Source organism: Callorhinchus milii, unplaced genomic scaffold (genome assembly GCF_018977255.1).
Source record: "Callorhinchus milii isolate IMCB2004 unplaced genomic scaffold, IMCB_Cmil_1.0 Scaffold53, whole genome shotgun sequence".
In the NCBI taxonomy this organism is placed as follows: Eukaryota; Metazoa; Chordata; class Chondrichthyes; order Chimaeriformes; family Callorhinchidae; genus Callorhinchus; species Callorhinchus milii.
Genome location: NW_024704794.1, coordinates 320,132 through 334,097, shown reverse-complemented (window position 1 = coordinate 334,097; position 13,966 = coordinate 320,132). Strand labels below are relative to the sequence as shown.

At 38.8% G+C, this 13,966-nt stretch overlaps 1 protein-coding gene across 1 annotated transcript in view; it reads right to left on the bottom strand.

Moving 5' to 3' along the window:
- Positions 1-13,966, bottom strand: part of tut7 (terminal uridylyl transferase 7) — a 43,163-nt gene that overhangs the window by 16,427 nt on the left and 12,770 nt on the right. Inside the window, exons 6-12 of the mRNA XM_007908046.2 lie at positions 11,304-11,392; positions 10,314-10,365; positions 9,314-9,383; positions 5,801-5,927; positions 2,154-2,273; positions 1,360-1,479; positions 1,071-1,251 (exon numbers count right to left, since the gene is read on the bottom strand). Of these exons, the coding sequence (XP_007906237.2) occupies positions 1,071-1,251; positions 1,360-1,479; positions 2,154-2,273; positions 5,801-5,927; positions 9,314-9,383; positions 10,314-10,365; positions 11,304-11,392 (759 nt within the window). The remainder of the gene's footprint in view (positions 1-1,070; positions 1,252-1,359; positions 1,480-2,153; positions 2,274-5,800; positions 5,928-9,313; positions 9,384-10,313; positions 10,366-11,303; positions 11,393-13,966) is intronic.

The following is a 13,966-nucleotide window of genomic DNA, read 5'->3' as shown; positions in this document are numbered from 1 at the left end:
TAAATCATCCTCTTTAATCAAATAATTTTTAGTTTTCCTATGAAAAAGACATGAATTTTACATGATGAATTATTTTAATATCTTTACAATATTAATTATATATTCCATGATTGATTTGCTATTAAGTTATAGTTAGAGAATGTTTACAGCTTTCAACAAAAACAGAAGTCGCTGGGAATGCTCGGCAGGTCAGGCAGCATCTATGGAGAAAGGAAAGTAAGTCAATGTTTCGGCTCCCTGACGCTTTGTCAGAACTGTGGCATGTTGGGAGGGAGAGGCTTTTAAGGACTAACAGAGAGAGGGGAGGCAGGGCAAAGAAGACAAAGGTGAAAATGGGGTAGAGGACAGGCTATGATGGGAAACCATTAGATGCTGCCTGACCTGCTGAGTGTTTCCGGCGACTTCTGTTTTTGTTTTCAGATTTCCAACATCTGCAGTATTTTGTGTTTTGTTTATAGCTTTAAGTAAGTTACTTTTACTGAAAAATATTCACTACAATATATTAATACTCTTACAATATAATTTAAATGTTAAATTGAAATACAAAACTAATGTTATTCCAGAACTGTAGAAACAAAACACATTTCCACACTGCTTAACTATTTGCTTCATCGTGTTTTGCTCACAGTTCTGTTCAAAAAGGGGAAGAAAAACATTTTCAAAACAAATATTTCTTAAATGTTTTATTTGTATTTAGAATCACAGGAATCAACACCATCATAGGTGAATTATACACCCACTTTTATTTGTGAGAATATAAATCATGCCACAAACAATTTGATGGTAAGTGAAGTACAAAAATTAGTAAAATTGCTAATATATTCATAAATTGGTGTCTATTGTATATCGTAATTGAAGCAGAGCATTTCTTTTTAACAATATCTATTTATATAATGCCCTTAATGTGAGACAACCTTTTATACTTGAAGATAGTTTCCAGATGTACAAATAAAAAAAATCCAATGTGTCCATCAAAGCCTTTTGTGAAATGCAATGAAATTACAAATCTCGACCCCTCAAATGTTAATTAATAACCAATCGTTTAGATTCACAATTATTATTATTAATACCTTCTATTGCAATTCTTCTTTTAGGCCAGTCTTTAGCTTCCCGAGAAAGTGGTTCTCGAATTCGTATTCCGATGACATAGTCAGCCAAGGCAAATTCCAGTGCATAAAACCGAAGAAGCTCCACCCACAGTTGGCCCATAGGGGAGGAACTTTGTTCATCTTCCCTAAATGTAAGTGCTACCTAAGAAACAGAAAGGAATGTGATTAAGAAGTTGCCCAAGTCAATTACCAGATCTATAAAAAGAAAAGATTGCTGTGATGTATCTGATGCATTCCAAAACAAACATACTTTTCCTTCATTCGAAATAACATCATCTGTGCTGACAGCTTTCAGTTCCCAGATGACCTGGTTATCTTCTACACCTTTAAGACTGAAATTTGCCAGGTTATCCAGAGAAAAACCTTCAATCTTCAAAGAAAAAGTACATAAAATGTTATCAATGGAAGTACTGTATGCAAAACACCATACATAATATATTGAATCCTCACATTTTTATATGCAGCTGAATCACAGATTCAATCTGTTTCATGTAAGTTTTTGTTTCTTCACTGTCTGATTATTGGGTCTATAACAGGCTCCATTTGTCAGTTTATCCACAGCCCTTTTTCCTTCTCTCTCTATTAAGCACAGAAAATGGATTGAAAATGTGGATTGGGATGAAATATAATGGTAGAAAGTTATAGAACATGAGGGGTAAAATTCACAGTCACAACCAAGAATTGAACTAAGAAAACTAACCCAATTATACTAACTTACCTCATTAACCACCATAAAGACTATATTCATGTTGATCCTATTAGCAAGCTAAGTCTGTATTAACCTCAAGAATTTGGGAACCTCAGGCATGGTTTCACAATAACAGTTTAAACTTTACTATCAAAATGGCTTAACCATTTCCCATTTCTTAACAGCTTGAGGGTAAATTAAAGCAATTTGAGCTTGGACAGATAGAACATAGCAGAAGCACACTGATATTCCCATGATTCAAACTGAGTCGAAATCATACAGAAATTCGTGACAATCAAATTTGCTTAAGTAAAATAAGTAATTAAAATCGAGAATTCAATTAAGAGGTAACTCACCCATAATCCAAGGTAAACGGGCAGCACAGCTTCCTTTCGTTGCTGTAGAAAGTAGATTATCATCAAAGCAAAAGCATATGGTGGTAGGCCTCCTTCTTCTGGACTATCAATGTGACAAAGCTGAAAGTAAGAGTTTTGGGGGATTGAGAAGGTTGAACACTTGGAACATTCGGAACAATCTGCAACATTCGGAAACTTCCAAACGATCTGCTCTTAGATGGACCCGATTTTAGTATCTTTAATGCCAGTCTGGCTAGTATCTTTAATGTTTCCGAGAGGACAAAATTATCTAGAAGTGAGCAATACCAAGAACCATCACTCAATGGTGTTAGCACACAAAATCTTGGTATCCCTGGGGAGGCAGGGTTGTTACATAATGACTATCCAGTGACCTCTATCACACAGATAGGAAGTAGCATCAGAGAGGAGAAACAAGGAACATAAAGGAACATAGAGAACTGGGAGAGACAAATAACTTTGGAATAAATAGTTCAGAAAGAGGAGGGATCAGACAGGGAAGAAATGCAAAGCAAAGGTAGTTTTGGAGTGCATGGGCGTGACAAATAAGGTTAGCGAGCTGCAGGTCCAAGTTACCATATGGGCTTATGATGTAGTATAATAACCAAGACCTGGCTCAAACAAGGGCAGGAATGTGACCTTAACAATCCTGACTACAATGTATTCAGGAAGGATAGGGAAGGAAAAGGAGGAGGCAGGCAGTATTGATGAAAGATACTGCTACAGCCCGGTAAAGGGATAATGTGCTAGAGGGTTCAAAGACGGAATGAAATTTATTTGGTTACAGATGTGGAGCAGAAGAGAAGCTGTTATGCTACTAGGTGTATACTATAGACTTCCAAATAGTGGGAAGGAGATAAACCTAGAAACTACAGGTCAGTTAGCCTAACATCGGTGGTGGAGAAATATCTAGAGACCATGACAGCCAACATGGATTTGTTAAAGGCAAATCGTGCCTGACAAACTTAACTGAGTTCTTTGATGAAATAACAGACAGGATTGATGAAGGTAGTGCGGTTAATGAGGCGTATATGGATTTTCAGAAAGCATTTGATAAGGTGCCACATAATAGACTAGTTAGTTAAATTGAAGCCCTTAAGATAAAAGGGTGAGTGGCAGCATGGATACAAAATTGGCTGGGACACAGAAAGCAAAGGGTAGTGGTGAATGGTTGTTTTTCAGACTGGAGGGAAATATTCAGTGGTGTTGCCTGTTGTGGAGTCAGTATTAGGTCCACTGCTCTTTTTGATATATGTGAATGACTTGGACTTGGATATAGAGAGCAAAATGTTAAACTTTGCAGATGACATAGATTCAACATACACTAAATGGTACAGTTTTAAAGGGTGTTCAGGAGCAGAGAGACCTGGGGGTTCACATACACAGGTCTTTGAAGGTACCAGGACAGCTTGATAGAGCTGTTAAAAAAGCATATAGGATCCTTGGCTTTATAAGTAAAGGTTAGCAATCCTACTGTTTTAAACTTTAGGTCCTACATCATGCTATAAGTCTTTAATTTTGCTTTCCCTGGACTGATCTGGCTAGGGGGACACAGATCCCTGCATTCCTTGACCACAATATTAACTTTTAGCAATTTTACCAGAAACTTTATTGCTAAAAGTTAATTGTTTAGCTGAGAACATTGATTCAAGCTTCTAAGCTAGAATAATCCTAGAAAAACAAAATGTAATACCTTAAAATTTACAAAATAAGTTTGTTCACCTCAGGGTGAAAACAAAATGGTGGCATTCGGACACTGAGTGGAGCAAAACACTTAACTGAAAAGGCGTGCTACCTGCTGGTGTTTTAACCATAAGGTTGAATCCCACTTAGCTTGAAAAATCTTGTGTGAAAAAACCAAACATTATATAGATTGATGCACATTTCTGTTACTGTGATGAAAAGATGTGGGAAAAGTTTACCACCATCATTATGGAACACTTAGTTTGACAAAAGTGGTTAACTTATTCGGGACATGGTTTTAATTGACAGCATCCTATAAAATAACTCAAGACCAAGTTGAATGAATATGAAACTGTTCTAACAAATTAATGTACCTACTGTTCCAGGATAAAAAGATGTAATATTACAATAATAAAATATTATTATTGTAATATTACTAACATAATAATATAAACAGTATTGTAGAAGCTAACCATAGAACATTTTGACAACTGGTTACGGGAGATCTACTTGGTGAATTGATTTGAATTGAATTGGTGAAGAGAATGGATAAAAATAACAAGTAGAGCAAGTCAGAGAGGAATCAAAGAAAACTGTAAATATAACAAACAAAACGAACATGCTAGTTTGAAGGTGTAACAATGACAATGAGATACAGTAAAACTCACATATGTTGTATCATCAGGACCATAACATTTAATATAAGTTACATATAAGTCAGAGTTTCAGGCAAACTTGTACAATAATCAATAATCTACAGAGCATGTGGGTAATTCAATGCAGCCTGTAAGTGCACATGCAGTATTAACGTCACTGCCGCCGGTGAGTGTGCATACGTTGACGGGTCAAGATTACATTTCCTGCGATTCAATTGGCCTTGACCAGCAAGTATTGGAATTGCATTGAATTGCGGGAAATTAAATTCTGGCATGTGTTGATGGATCAAAACTACGTTTCTCACGATTCAATGCTGTCAGCCGGTAGGCTATCGTTTCCCGCAATTCAATGCAGCCGGTAAGTGCAGGAGTAATGGAGGATATGGGAGCAGCGTTACGAGTTAGGAGATGATTAATATGACCTAGTAGAAATAAATCTGAGCGGCTTTGATAGGAAACTAAATGGGATGGCCTGTAGAATTTAGGCGATTGTTTGATTTTTAAAGATAAGACTATATTCACCTCCAGGCTCGACTATGCAAATGTCCTGCTGGTCAGCCTTTCCAACTCCTTTCTCCACAGGCTGCAGATAATCCAGAACTCTGCAGCCCGTGTCCTCTTTCGCACCAAACTCCGTGACCCCATCTCCCCCAACTCTATTGGCTCCCTATCCTTCAGAGGATCCAGTTCAAGATCCTGGTCCTCACCTACAAAGCCCTCCATGGCCTCGCCCCAACCTATCTCTGTGACCTCCTAACACCCTACCAACCCGCCCGCTTCCTCCACTCAGCCAACTCCGGCCTGCTCCACATCCCTCAACCCACCCGCCCCACCATTGGCGGGAGAGCCTTCAGCCACTCTGCCCCCAATCTCTGGAACTCCATCCCCCAATCACTCCGCCTCACCCTCTCCTTAGCCTCCTTCAAGTCCCGCCTCAAAACCCTCCTCTTTGACCATGCCATCGTTCACCCGCCTTCCCCTTCCTTCTGCCCACCTGACCCCAGCTCGGTTCTGAAACGCTGTACACTGTCCAGCACCTTGGGACATCCTCCCGACGTGAAAGGCACTTTACAAATGTAATCTTGTTGTTATGCAAGTTTTACTGTAGTAATCATTTACAATTACTGGATATAAAGCTATCAATAAAAATTAAATTTGAATAAGAGAAGGATATATTTTAGTTAGTAAAAACCAAGATAGCAGACAAAAGAGTTTAAAATGACATTCAATGCACATTTAGAGTACCTCTTAAACCACAAAAAAAATCCAAAGGCAAAATGGATTTCTTACCTTCCCCCAATACCTAAAGGCAGTAACCAGTGGAGTAAGCCTGGGTTCCAGCTTTGCCAGGGTAGCTAAGTGGCAGGTTGTGAGCCATGCATTTTCATTGCCTGCGCTCACTTTACATAAAAGACCACTAAAAAGGAATAATAATATAAATAATACATTTATATTTATGGTATACAATTTACCATAGAATAGTCAGATCATGCACTGAAATCAAAATGTATTAGCTACACTCATTGGGTAAAACAGTGCTGGCATCAAGCAATACAAAAATCATAAATCTCTGTATATTCATTGTTATTGGCATTATATTTTAAACAATCCATAGATTCTGGGATTTTAAGTTATCAGGAGATTTGCAAAATTCATTTTTTTAAAGCAATTTAGGGCTTTAAAATCGTATGCAAGGATTATTATGACACAAAATACAATACTGAAACAAGAACAATCTCTCATCTCAAAAGCAGTAGATACTTCAAACATAATTGACTGTCATCAAGACAGACCCATTGGATGTAGGATAGAGATTTAGTTTAGTGACTACCAGCTCGTTGGTTCAAATGCAAATCATAATTTTTGTATTCCCAAATATAAGCACTGTTTTACACCAAATTATCAGGTGAAAAATCTGTGACACTACTTAATGAACCTGATGTGATAACTGTCCACCTTCCATCAAACACTCTGACTACTCTCTCCGGTTGTCAGACCAGAGATCCCCCCCATCCCATCTGTGTTGAGGTTCCTGGTCTCAGTCAAATGACTCATGTTAAATTGGCTTGGCCTTCCCAGGGTTTAGGAGGTTAAATTCAGACAAGTTTCATGCTATTAGTCCTTCTATAAGGTAGTGTGTTTGTGTGGCAGTCAGGTGGAGAGAAGTCAGGTTTAGCTGTGATGCCCTCTCCAGTGAAGTGGCCCACTGACCCCAAGGCTTACACATAAACAATCACCAATGAACAATTGCACGTTATCACGAGGAGGCTGGGGATCAGGAGCAGAATGGGGGAGAAAATTAGAAAAACAAATGGGCACATTTAAAAAAATATACATATCTTTAAAAAGGAAAAAATATCATTAGTCATTGCTAATAATCTCTGCAACAGTTCTACTGAGATTCATTCAATAAAAGATTACACTTTGAAACTTCAACAAACAATCTTATAAAAATAATAAATAATCATTGCATTTGCTATAGCCTCTATGAAAGTCACTTTCAGAAAAGGTGACAAATCTTGTCAATTGCAACATGCATTTATCAAGTTGGCTTAATTGACAATGTGATATTTCAGAAATCTTTATTTGCAGGCGTTTTTTAGATGTTTATAATCTTGGCAAATGCCTTGGGATTTGCCATTTTGCAATCTAGTATATACAAGATGTAAATCCCAATTAATCCAAATAAATCCCATTTGTGACCTGTACTTTAGACCCCATCTGTTGCTACTTATAGAATAGAGTTGCTTTAAAAATATTGCCCTGAAGAGGCAATTCATTTATTTAAAAATTCTCTTCGACCGTGCCTTCAGCTCCCCTCTCGACTCCCTACCCCTCCTCGCTCCTTCCCTTCCCTCCCCCTGACCATTTCCCCCTTGCTCGGGTCCCGACCCAACTGTCCAGTGCCTTGGAACATCCTCCCGACGTGAAAGGCGCTCTATAAATGAAATCTTGTTGTTGTTGTAATATGTCTTGGATTCTGGGTGCATTCATTGCTATCAAAATAGGAAATGACCAGCAAAATTCACTAAAAGACCCCTGGAATTTGTATTACATTATCTGTCTCATCAAATATAGAAGTTCCAATAAGACAACTGTATTATGAACCATTTATTCAGTGATTCATTCACCTTCTTTTCAATTTCTTGAATAATTCTTGCTATTGGTTCTGTTGATTGCTTTGATCTGGCAATTTCTTGTTGCCAATTACAGTCATGAACTTGAATTTGAAACAAACCAACCAACAAGTCACTCTTTTCACCAAATTGATATTGTCCTCTTCAGGAAGTATGTTACTACCGGAAACAGAAGCCTTCCCATTCCCATCGGTGGCATTCTGTGTTGCACTCCCAGATCAGATGTGGCATGGTTAGCTGTAGGATAATGCACCTTCTGTTCTGACATTGTGCTTAAGTCTCAACTTCAAAGATTATATCTTGCTGCAGTGTGACACCTTTCCCATCAGCCTTGTTTGCCCTTTTGTCTAATTTAGTGCCAAATTACAGGTATTTTTGTGCTAGAAATTCATGACCACAAGGAATAGATTTAGACTACCCAACTCTTTCAAACGAAGTTCCCTCCAGTAAACAAAGACTTTAATTCAATTTTTGGGGGTTAACTCAGGGCCTGACACTTGGAAATCCATCGCCATGCTTAAGAGTTTGAACACCACAGAACCATATGAATACGACTTACAAACAGAAATTTCCCTCTACCTGGAATGGATTGCTTACTATCTGCCAAGAGGAATGTACCCTGTTTACACGTTTTGGTAATGTATTAGGCACATACTTGAGTTTGGGTGCGTTGGAGTACTGCTGGAGTTTAAAATAAAAACACGTGGTTTACATTTGCAGCACTGTTCGGCATATTTTCCACTGTCCAGCTAGGAACACCCTAGGAGTTTGCCTTGTAGGGTTAACATGAGCAGAGTGGGACAAATTCTGCCCTGAGTGACTGGTCTGCTCTTTCGAGTCAGGCTGGCTGGTTATCGACAGTGCCATGTTCAGGAATCAAATTACTGAGATTGCCATAGAGGTTTGAATTAATTCCAATATTCTATTGCTAGGCACATTATTTCAGCCAGCTCGGCCCCAAGGAGACACAAATTATTACCCTTCAAGAAAGAGAGCAAGTCTCAGATGCTACTCTGCTAAACCAATGCACACCCCTTCCCCAATAAATTAGTAATGCAAATTGGAACCAGCAATGAGAAACGATATAAAAACATAACTTTTAATAAGAAATAGAAGATGTGTGAACCATTTATGAGAGGGTCCAGAGTAATAATAGGCTGAAGGCAATTAATGAATAGATATAGGAATAAGTAAAATGTGATTAAAAAAACATTTTTGTTTACATCTTTAAGCTTTTTTAGTATTAGATGAGTGGAAAAAAGGAATCAGTTAGGTATTTATTCTGTCATTGCTTCTGCTGTTTGGAGGCAAGAGAATCATTTACATTTTTAAAAACACACATTCTAAATACCTAAAGTGACATTGAAAGGTGTTTGACAACAGGTCAGCTTCTCAGGCTGGAAAGGTTTGCTTGTATGTATGTAACAAACTACTGCGACTTTAAAAATACAATATTAGGGAATAGTAAAGAGAAACTTCATGCTCATTCTAATGGCAAAAAAGGGCACATCTGTTTGCTTATTAGGGCTTCTCCTAGTGAGCTACTGGGGTTCTCCAGTAAGCTCAAATAGTGTTCAATGATTAGTCTTTTACAGTCACTCATTTTAGGTTACAAATTATGGTGCACGATTACTCTCAGATTAAGAAGCAAAAAGACCCGACAAACCTTTGCTTTTCCCTGCATAGTACAACAGGCACTCTGGCATGGAACTCCGCCTCAACATCAATGAAAGTAACTGTGAATAAAATTTGTGGGGAGGAGAAAAGACAATTTAAAACACTGATGTTCTTTCTGCTCATTTCTGGGAGATTCAATATCCATGAACTGACTACTAACCTCAACAATAAATTTACTCAGGAATGTGTTGACATACAACATGCAGATACTTCAAAAGCACGTTGATAGGGCCAATTACAAAACATTATATATTTGAAGCTAGAACTTTAAGCACTACTTGGTAAAACAGTTAAAAGGCATTTAATATTTGTCACTATATAAACATGGTGACTCACTTTCAGTGGGCAACAGTCTTCTAGAAAATTTTGATGAAGAACCCCTATTCTGATTTACTGGAGCACTAATGATTTAAAATCTGAGAATTAATTTTTTGTAAAATGGGTCCTGGGATAGGATTTAAGAGATTTCAGCCTAGGCTCTTCTAGTTTTGACCTATTGGAAAAGGACAAAAATATTACAAAATGTAGCTACTTTAATTTGCCAAAGGCATTAATGTCAAAACAATGCATATATATCTATATGTACACACTTGTAGTCTGTATGTTAATTTGTTATGCATGTCATTATTTAAATGTGCATCAAATTTAACAAGGTCAGCTACATTTCTGTAGTTCTCAGAGCTTGTCCCTCATTTTCTCCAAAACAAGAGCATCAAGTATGTTATGTATAAACAAATCTAACTACATACAGTGGAAGCCGCTTAAGGTGGACAGATTGGGGCCGGCCATTTTGTGCGATTGACCCAATGTTCGTCTTAAGCAGCTTCCACTGTATAATAAAATCGGTACTTTAGTCACTTAATCATTATTACATTTTTATTTCACACTAGGTTCATAATTTCTAAAGAATACCAAGAGCAAGTTACTTGGCTATGCATACAACATTTTAAATGCCTACTTAGTAATTTAAACAAACAAAAGCAACTTACTGCTATTCTTAAGGCTTTCTTGAACAAGCAATAGCACATCTGGTTGGTTCATCTGAGAAACAAAATACCACAAATGCAGTGATTCAATGATTTTTAAAAAAATGTTATTTGCATTACACTTCAAAATTCCATCACTTTTGGAGGTTATTTTTATTTTTTTTATAATATATATATTAAAAAATTGTACATACTTGGGATATCTATTCTTTAGGCTTTTGAGATCCCATAAATGCATTTCTGCCACAAAATAAATGCAATTTTCTGAATGAAACAAAATTAAAAGCTGTTCCACATGCTCCCTTAATTTTCAATCACACTATTTCGCATTAATCTGAATAATCCTTGCATTCAGATATAGCTCCTTATCAACACTGTTGAGACGTCTCAAAGCATTTCACAGGATATACTGTAAAGTGGTGTTACTGTGTATTTTGTGGGTATTTTACACAAACAGACATGGAGTGGGTGACCAATTTTATTTGGGAGTCTGTCAGGATACCGGAAGAAACTCCCTTCTCTTTTTGAATAATATCATGGAATCTTTAACCTCCACCTGACGTTGGTTTAATGCCTCACCTAAAGGATGGCACCTATGACAATGCAGCACACTGCCAGCCCTACACTGGAGTATCAGCATAGATGATATGAGTTCCAAGTCCTGACATGGGACTTGAACATATATCCTTCCGACTCAAGAGGCAAGAACACTACCATCCGAGCCAGCCTGACATGGTTATAATGGAACAGATTAATACTATTCAAAGCTATACAATATTGCATTTGATGCATGCAACATACAAATTTTGAAGCATGGAATGAAAAACTTGGTACTCAAAATGTATAAACAAGAAAGTTCACACCTAAACAATACAGAACACATAACAACAACACAAACCTCTAAATCTAAACAAAGATATTGAAAACCCAAATAGCTAAATTCAGGTGGTGTATTAGTGTGCAGAGTTCTTTGTCCCATTTCTAGAAACTTACATGAACTGGAAATTGTATATCAATGTTGAGGTCCGAATCACTAAAACCAAATCTTGTACAAGAGGAGCCGTATAGTCTAAGTGAGCAATCTGTGTGATATAAGAAAAAATATTATATAGATAAGTTATTGTAGAATTACAATTACAATATAAGTAATATAAGTATTACTTTAAAGCACAACAACAATACATTTGTATAGCGCATTTCATGTTGGGAGGACGTCCCAAGGCGCTGGACAATTAGTGTTTCGGACCCGAGCTGGGAGTCGGGATCAGGGAAGGTGGAGGGTGGGTGGGGGGAGGAAGGTGGCCGAAGGCACGGTCGAAGAGGAGAGTCTTTAAGGAACCAAGGAAGGGGGCGAGGTGGGATGGAGTTCCAGAGGGTGGGGGCAGAGTAGCTGAAGGCTTGGCTGCCAATGGTGGGGCGGGTGAAGCAGGGGATATGCAGCAGGCCGGAGCCCGCTGAGCGAAGGGAGTGGGTAGGTTGGTAGGGGGTTAGGTCACAGAGGTTGGGGGGAGCAAGGTCATAGAGGGCTTTGAAAGTGAGGACCAGGATCTTGAACTGTATTCGCTGTGTGATGGGAAGCCAGTGGAATCAGGCGAGGATGAGGGTGATAGGGTCGCAGAGCCTGGTGTGGGGGAGGACACGGGCTGCAGAGTTCTGGATGATCTGCAGCCTATGGAGGGAGGAGTTGGGAAGGCCGACAAGCAGGGGGTTGGCATAGTCGAGCCTGGATGTAATGAAAGCAGGTATGAGGGTTTTGGCGAACTGAGGGGTGCGGAAGTGGCGGAGTCGGTTGATGTTGCGGAGGTGGGGAAGGCAGCGCGGGTCATGGCATGGGTGTGAGGGAGAAAGGACAGTTGAAGGTCAAACAAGATGCCTAGGTTCCTGACTGGCTTGGTGAGGTGGAGTGTGTATCCGTGAATGCTGATGCTGCCAGTGTCTGAGGTGTGGAGGCACTGACACGACCCAATCAGCAGGGCCTCGATCTTACTGATGTTTAACTTTATAAAGTTAGTTCTCATCCAGGACTTGATGTCTGACAGGCAGTCTGTGAGAACATAAGAAGTAGGAGCAGGAGTAGGCCATTCGGCCCCTTAAGCCTGCCCTGCCATTTAATAAGATCATGGCTGTTCGTCTAACCTAATTCCATTTACCCGCCCTATCCCCATAACCCTTAATCACTATTTTTTTTTTAAAAATCTATCGATCTCAGTCTTGAATATGTTCAATGACTGAGCAGCCACAGCCTTCTGGGGTAGAGAATTCCATAAATTCACTACCCTATGAGTGAAGAAATGTTTTCTCAACTTAGTTCTAAAAGGCTGACCTTTAATCCTGAGACTATGATCCCTAGTTTTAGAATCTCCAACCAGGGGAAACAGTCTCACACTATCTACCCTGTCAAGACCCTTAAGAATATTAAGACCAATATTCCAGGTGCACAGTATTCCCAGTGGGGTCTTACCAACACCCTGTACAATTACAGCAAGACTTCCCTACTCTTGTACTCTAACCCCTTTGCAATAAACGCTAACACGCTATCAGCCTTCTTAATTGCTTGCTGTACCTGCATACTAACTTTTTGTGATTGGTGAATACTAACACTATCTAGTCTCTCCCCATCTAAAAAAAATCTGATTTTCTATTTTTTATACCTAGGTGAATAACTTCCCAATTCCCACATTATACTCCACCTGCCACCTTCTTGCCCACTCACTTAACCTGTCCGTATTCCTTTGCATCTCCTTGTGTGCCCCTCACAGCTTACTTTCCCACGTAGCTTTGTATCATCCGTGAATTTAGACACAATAAGCTCTATTTCCTCATCTAAGTCATTGATGTAGACTGTAAACAGTTGAGGCTCAAGCACTGATCCTTGCGGCACTCCACTAGTCACAACCTGCCAATCTGAGAAGTACCCGTTTATCCCTACTCTGTTTTCTGCCTGTTAACCACTCTTCGATCCATGCTAATACATTTCCCTTAATTCCATGAGCCCTAATCTTATGTAAGAACCTTTTATGTGGCATCTTATCGAATGCCTTCTGAAATTCCAAGTACTCTATATCCACTGGTTTCCCCCTATCTAACCTGCTAATTACATCTTCAAAAAACTCAAAGATTTGTTAAACAAGATTTCCCTTTCATAAAGCCATGTTGACTCTGCCTAATCATGTTATGACTTTCTAAGTGCCCCACGATGAAGTCCCTAATTATAGACTCTAGAATTTTCCCTGCCACCGATGTCAGGCTAATTGGTCTATAGTTCGCCATTTTTTCTCTCCCACTTTTCTTAAATAGCGGCGTTACGTTTGCGACCTTCCAATCAACGGGAACCATTCCAGAATCCAGGGAATTTTGGAAGATCAAAAACAATGGATCCACTATCTCTGCAGCCACCTCTTTTAAAGCCAAAGGAAGCAGGCCATCAGGTCCAGGAAATTTATCAGCTTTTAGTCCCATCGATTTCTCTAGTACCATTACTTTACTGATATTAATTTCTTTAAGGTCCTCACTAAGATTAGTTTCTTGGTTCCCCACTATTTTTGGTAAATTTTTAGTATCTTCCAACGTGAAGACAGAAGCAAAGTATCTGTTTAATGACACTGCCATTTCTTCTTTCCTATTATAATTTCTCCTGTCTCTGACTGTACGGGACC